Source organism: Manacus vitellinus, unplaced genomic scaffold, assembly GCF_001715985.3.
Source record: "Manacus vitellinus isolate BGI_N305 unplaced genomic scaffold, ASM171598v3 scaffold_65_pilon, whole genome shotgun sequence".
NCBI lineage: Eukaryota > Metazoa > Chordata > Aves > Passeriformes > Pipridae > Manacus > Manacus vitellinus.
The window spans coordinates 864,184-870,634 of record NW_021940724.1 but is presented as its reverse complement, the minus strand read 5'-3'; the positions used below and the strand labels follow the sequence as shown (position 1 = coordinate 870,634).

Genomic DNA, 6,451 nt, shown 5'->3' with positions numbered 1-6,451 from the left:
CCCTGACACAACCTGAGGGCAGTTCCTCTTGCCCTGTCTCTTGTTCCCTGGGGGCAGAGCCTGCCTGGCTCCAACCTCCTGTCAGGGAATTGCAGAGAGTGAGAAGGAAGATCTTTAGAAGAGGATTGACTGGCCACCCCATGTTTAGGGTTGCCCAGGCCCACTCTGGGTGCAATAACACTCTCAAGCTCTTGCAGGGAGGGGTTTCACACACAGAATTTGAAGAACTCGGGATAGGCTTGGAAAGAGCCAGGGGAAATCCCAGGGAGGGGACAAAAGAAAAAACACACAGGGAGGAGCCAGTGTTTATGAATATGCTTCTGTGACTTAAAAGAGAACACAAACCCAGACAAAGCAGGAGGTTGGTAAAAATAAAAATTCATTGTCTGAAACACGAGCTAAGGAAAATTCTCCTCAAATGAAAGCTCCTCTCCCAAGGTGGGGAGCCCAGGGAAGGGTAGGGGAGGAGGAGGGAGTTCTCTTTTGTCTCAGAAGTGCTCCTTGTGGCACTGGCTTGATTTCCCATTGTTCACAAGATGCCTTCCCATCATTGCCACCATTCTCAAGAGCAGTGAGGTGATGGAGAGGTGTCATTAGCTTAGATGAACACCCCAGGGAAGGACTCCCCTGGTGAAGAGCTAAGATGCCAAGAGCATCCCAGAGGGATGGCTTTGGGGGAAGGGTTTGGTTGGGGTATTTTCCATCACTCCCTCTGGTGACCAGCACCCTGCCAACATTGTGACCCTCCAGGGTCCATCAGACCCCATTTTGCCAGGATCCCTACAAGCTTTGCTCCACCTGAGAGGGTCTCCCAGTCTAACCCTCTCTGAGATGAGCAGCTTCTCTCAGTGCCTTCCTGGTCCCAGGAGCCCATCTGCACCACCTCACCCCAGGAGAGCAAATCTCCAACAAAACAACAGCAGAAAAAGAAGCTTTGAGGGCGGGAGAGGGAAAAATGGTTTCAAAACCTGGACACATCAAGAGACTGTTTCCATGGCAACCTCTTGTTCCTCCAGCAGCTCAAGCCTGTTTTAATCAGTGGTAGCATTTACCAATAAACTCTGCTGGGGTCTGCACTTCCCTCCCATGGATCTGCACTGGGATGGGTGGGGCCACACGCTCCCAGGGGCAGGGAACACCTTTGGGAAATGATGGTGGTTATTTTTTTCCATGGGGTTTCAGTAGCTGCATGTAATCCCTACCCTGTGCCACGGATGGGGTGCAGGGAAGTGCTGTGGGTGCAACCATCCTTAATCTGATTTCTCCTTCTGGAAACTCTCCATCCAAGCAGCTTCCCAGCCTCTTCGACCTGCTGTCAGCAAGTTTAGGCTGTGGTGGCTTGCAAAGCTGCCCCAAAAGCCACGAGGTGCCTTCAGGCTCAACACACACAGTGGAGGAAGGAGGGGTGGGAAAGGTCCGGAGGAAGCTGCTGTGGTGGTACCACATGGTGAGTGTGTCATGGAGGGGGTGAACAGTTCAATCTTCACCAGTGGACACTGGAGATCTTGTTTTTGGTTATTTCCACTGGCCTAATTCAAACCCAGCTTGCTCTCTCCTACCTGGAGCCTGCAAGGTGCCGAATCACACGGTGATACCTCATGGTGGCTTTCATGTGGTTTGTGATGATGTTATTTCCCAGGAGTCCGAGAATTAAAAGTGGAAATCCAGCTCTGGTTCAACTCCAGAACAATAGATCTGGTTTAGATGGCTTAAATCACCTTCCAGCTCAAGTTCACCTCCATTCCCCCAGGGTTTCTCAGGGCAAGTTTAAACAGTACAAACCCAAGTGATCAAAATTCCCCAGTGCCCTTGGCCTCGGATCTGGAGCAGCTCTGCAAAAAATTCCTCAAGCAGAAAGTGTCACAAATCTCTGTTAAAAAATCCTCATGCTCACTCTTTATACAGCATCTGTCACTTTGGGGTCTGGATTAAAATTGGACAGAGATGTTGACTTGTCATCAATCAACACAAGGCAAGCATTACCCACAGCAAAATACTTCTCAACATTTTTGATAAGTTTGAGAAGTTTCTTTCTAAAATTTCAGTCTTAAAGTTGTTGATGTTTTATTGCAGAAGGTATTTTCAATCGATTTTTTTAAATGACGAAAATTAGAAAATATCAAAGGGAGGAAGAAAATATTTCATTGAGCTTCAGATATTGAAGAGGGCCCTGTGTTAAAGCTGTGCATTCTCTTGCTGCTTCCTTAAATGCCTTTATTTTAACAGAAAACTGGGGGAAAAAAGTGTTTTAGGTCAACCAAAACATTTTCCACGTGTTTTTGCTTTGAGCCACTGAACCTAAAATCAATTATTTGTACATGTTTAGCCCTGATCCATGACTAGGACTTATCCAGTAATTCAAATAAACACAAATTGACAGTAATCTCATTTTGTTTGGGTTTGCTCTCTGCAGATGTTCCAATGGACCAGTTTGCTTTCTGCAGACGGACCAGTTTAGCACCCGGGAATTTTTTCAGGCATAAACACGGAGCAATTTTCAGGGACTGCCTCTGGAGAGTGAATTTGGAACACAAGAGTCTACGACAGAGCACATAAAAAAGTGGTCTGTCACGTTGGACCAACCACAGCCTGAATTTCGTGGGTTTGGGATGAAATACCTGACAGAGCTCTCTGCTTTTTCCAACAGGGATCACCCAGTGGACCTGATTTGCCCTAAAATGATGGGCAAATTCTTTGCTGTCAAACCATGAAGCTCCTGCCTCAGGGCATCCAGAATGCTCAAGGTCTGCACGGCTTCCAAAGGCAGATTTGGGGAAGAAAAATCCACTGCAGGCATTAAACACGGTAGCAGCACATAAAACCATCCCAGCCTCTCCCCAGGAATTCCTCTTCCCCATGGCAAACTGTGTCCCTGGTGCCTCTGTGCACCTTCACTTCAGCTTCTGCTCACTGTAAATATTTAACAAAGCTTGATGTCTCCAGAGACCCCCTCGCAGCCTCCTCGGCTGAGCATCTGAACACCAGCCAAGGTTAACAAATTTGAGTGAAATGTCACAGCTTAGCCCTTCCTTCCTTCTCTGGCACCCTCCAGAGTGTGGATTCATGCTCCACAAGCCACAGGGTGTTGTTGTATTTGTTTTTTCTTGCAGGGAGCTATTCCCATCTAATGCTTTGCCTGACAGCTGCTGTGATTAATAGGGGACGTGCCAAAAGCCACATACTATTATTATTATTATGGCAACATTTAGAGGTCACAACCAAGAGCAGGGTCCCGTTGTGCCAGGCACTGCACACTGTTGGAAGTGGTGCCTGACTGAGAAAACCTCCATCTAAGCAGGAACTTCTGGGAATAGAGGAAAATATGTTACAAAATCCTGAGTGGTGTGGGGGTTTTCTACAGTTCCATGCACAAGGCAAGCAGGAGAAGGAAATAAATGTCCCCCAGCGTGCTAATCCATGCTGCCCACCAGCTGGGGATTAATGTTCATGCATCATGATTCCAGCATTGCACAGGGTACATGCACGGGTACAAGGTTTTAGGTTACTGGGTTAGATTGCATCAGCAAGGTTAGACTAGAACATTCATAAGAGAAAAAAAAAACAATCCAGTCCAAAACAAGCAAAAAATCCCCAAAATATTGTTAGTCAGTGTCAAAAAACCATGCCTTCAGTATAGACTTCTTATTCCACCCTGAAGAGCTCAACATTCCCTCTTTGTGACATGCATGTTACAGAACTGCCTCATTTCCTGAAAAGATGAACCCAAACATCAAATCAAGGGACTTGACCAAGGTTTCAGAACAATTTGCTGCCAATGGCACACATAAAAACCTGAAATCATCACAGCTTGTCCAATGTGTTGTCACATAGATCCCACACCCTGCTCTGGAAGATCCAGCATTCCTCATATTTCCCTACACCATGGGCCTTATTGGAAACCTTCTGGTCTCCAAGGTGGAGACTAAAGGTCCTGGCTCGATTTTTGTCAGATGGTAAGAAGTGGAGATTTAGATGCCCAGAGGAAATATTATGTGTCCTGCAGCCACACAGATGAATTCCCGGATTCATTCAGCCACATGAGGCTGGGTAATATTCCATCTCCAGTTATCTGTTTGCCTTTGAATTCAGGTATCATTCCACCCCCAGTAAGATATTGCAGCTGAGAGGGGGAGAAACAACAACAAAAAGGGTAAAAAATACAGCAGTGGAAGCACAGGCATAAATTATTATTTAAAAGATACAGTTACCTACAAGTTGTAAGCTCCTTATCATCCCAAAATATTTAATTTTCAGGCTTTGTTCAGGTTTGTGTCCAGGGGTTGAAATCTGAACCCTGATATCTGCCCATATCCACTTTTCAGTACTACTCCAGAATTGATGGACTTTTCAAGTCTTCATGGACACTTGTGTTGTCAGCTTTGGGAAATGTAAAAATAAGACACAAAACCAGGTTATGAACCCCCTAAACTGGAGCCAGCTTGGGCAAAAAGAGACCAGGATACCTGAGGATGTGGCAGATTAGTTTTAGGACTGGCCCTGTTTTCCCCTTGAAGGAAACTAGCTGGAGAAAACAGGCAGAGGAATGTTTTCCATCTGAATCTATGAATCATTCATGACAAACATGTGCCCCTTTTCTGTTCTCCCAGCCCTGAATCTCCACTGGCAAGCTATGGACAAGTGCAGCTCTGTGACTTTCTATTCTCTGCCCTTCCCACCTCCCAGTGGAAAAGTCCTAGCTTGGGATCTCAGCTCTGTGTTATCCAGGTGGAGGTCTGGGACCTCACAAAACCCTCATGTCATCTCCTCTGCTCCCAGGAGCAAGGTTTGTCTCCAAGTGCAAGGTGGGAGCACAGTCAGAGCCAGAGTAAACCCTCTTCCCAGGGTTATTCCAGTCCCACACAAAGGAAAAATTACTGAAAAGAGTGAAAGGAGGGAATAATTTCTGAATATACAAACTGCAACACATGAAAGTCTTGGATGTTGCCATGGACTGGTGCTCCTTTCTCTACCCAACAGGAATAAATCCTCCACAATCACACAGCACAGGGAGCTCAGTGTGGGTTTTGTATTAAGTCAGAGCCACCTTCACTTCAAAATAGAATAAATAAGTAAATAAGAGTGAATAACACAGGAAAGCTGCCTTGGATCCTGGTGGGATATTACATTTGCCTGGGCCTGTCAAAGCAGGTAAACTCGACTCTGCAGAGGAAATTACATTATGATACACCACGGCCAACTGGGGGAAGAAAGAAAGTTGTCCCCCAATAAAACCCAATTTGCCTTCCTTTTGCAGTGCTGTCTCTGAACTAACCAGCCTGAAACTGCCTAAAAAGGCTCTGACATGCAATTTATACCACGGTGGAGGACAATAATTTCCCTTAAAGATGAGAGATCATCAACTGAATCGGAAAACAGTTACACCTGTGGAAGGCGAGTTTAATGTAACAGTTCTGGGAGAATGGAAGAAGTAATTCCACTTTAAAAACAAACAGAAAGAAACCAAAATAAAATAAAAAAAAAATAAACCCCAAACCCACCACAACTCCCTGCAATGGAATCAATCAAATCTCTCCTCCGTGGCCGGTTGCTGACTGTCCCTTGTTTGTGCAAATAAGGGGCTCAAACAAGATCTGGGGCTTTGGAAGTGCTTCTGAGTTATTGGCTTTTCCGTGCTCATGAAAAATCATCATGTTTATGATTTTTGGAGGAAAAAAAAATTAAAATAAAAGAAAGGAAAAGCATATGGAACATCAGAGGAGAGGGGGAATGGCACGGAGCACAAAGCCACCCTCAGCAGAACCCACCAGCAGCCCGTGGAAATCCTTTCCCTTTATTACAGATGCAGCTGAAGAGCATTAAAAGAAAATAAAAACCAACAAGAAGCAGGGATGGTTTTATCAAACCTCCACAAAAGTTGAACTGCTCCTGGGAGCTTTTTTTCCCCCCCTGTTCTGAACAATTCAGCAGCGACAGAAAGGCTGATTTCTCCTGTGTACACCCCCCGTAATTCCAGCGTGGGATTTGATGTTTCAAAAGGAAGCTTCAATCCCCGCGAATAAAAGCAACTGTTTGAAAGAGATTATTCACCTGCCATGTAACCCAGCCAGGAGGGAGCTGTGATAGGGCAGACTCTACCCCTCCAAGTCCAGACTCAAGCAGAGACATCAGTAATGAATTTTCATCAAGTGCTGATAGGAAGGAAGTTATCTGCAGCTCTTCCTTCTCCCCGTGGCCTCCTCACATCTTGAGTATTTACCACAGCCTGCACTGTCCCTTTCTCCTAAGGCTGATATGGCTTGGTTTTTTCTGAAGGAGCAAAAAAGATTTGATTCAAGAGGGAGCCTTCTTTATTTGTTCCTGTCTGTAACTCCAAAGTCAAGGCTCCATCTCATGGTTTCTGGAGGCCTCATAACTCTCCTCTCACACAGATCTGTTTGTTGCCTGCTCTGAGCTTCCTTCACATTCTCCCTGCTGCTTGACTTTCCCCCAA

The 6,451-nt window shown here is 45.7% G+C and overlaps 1 protein-coding gene across 1 annotated transcript in view; it reads right to left on the bottom strand.

Moving 5' to 3' along the window:
• Positions 1–3,988: 3,988 nt before the first annotated feature.
• Positions 3,989–6,451, bottom strand: part of LOC108641505 (plexin-A4-like) — a 64,199-nt gene continuing 61,736 nt past the window's right edge. The window contains exon 3 of the mRNA XM_018083579.1: positions 3,989–4,120. Within this exon, the coding sequence (XP_017939068.1) occupies positions 3,989–4,120 (132 nt within the window). The remainder of the gene's footprint in view (positions 4,121–6,451) is intronic.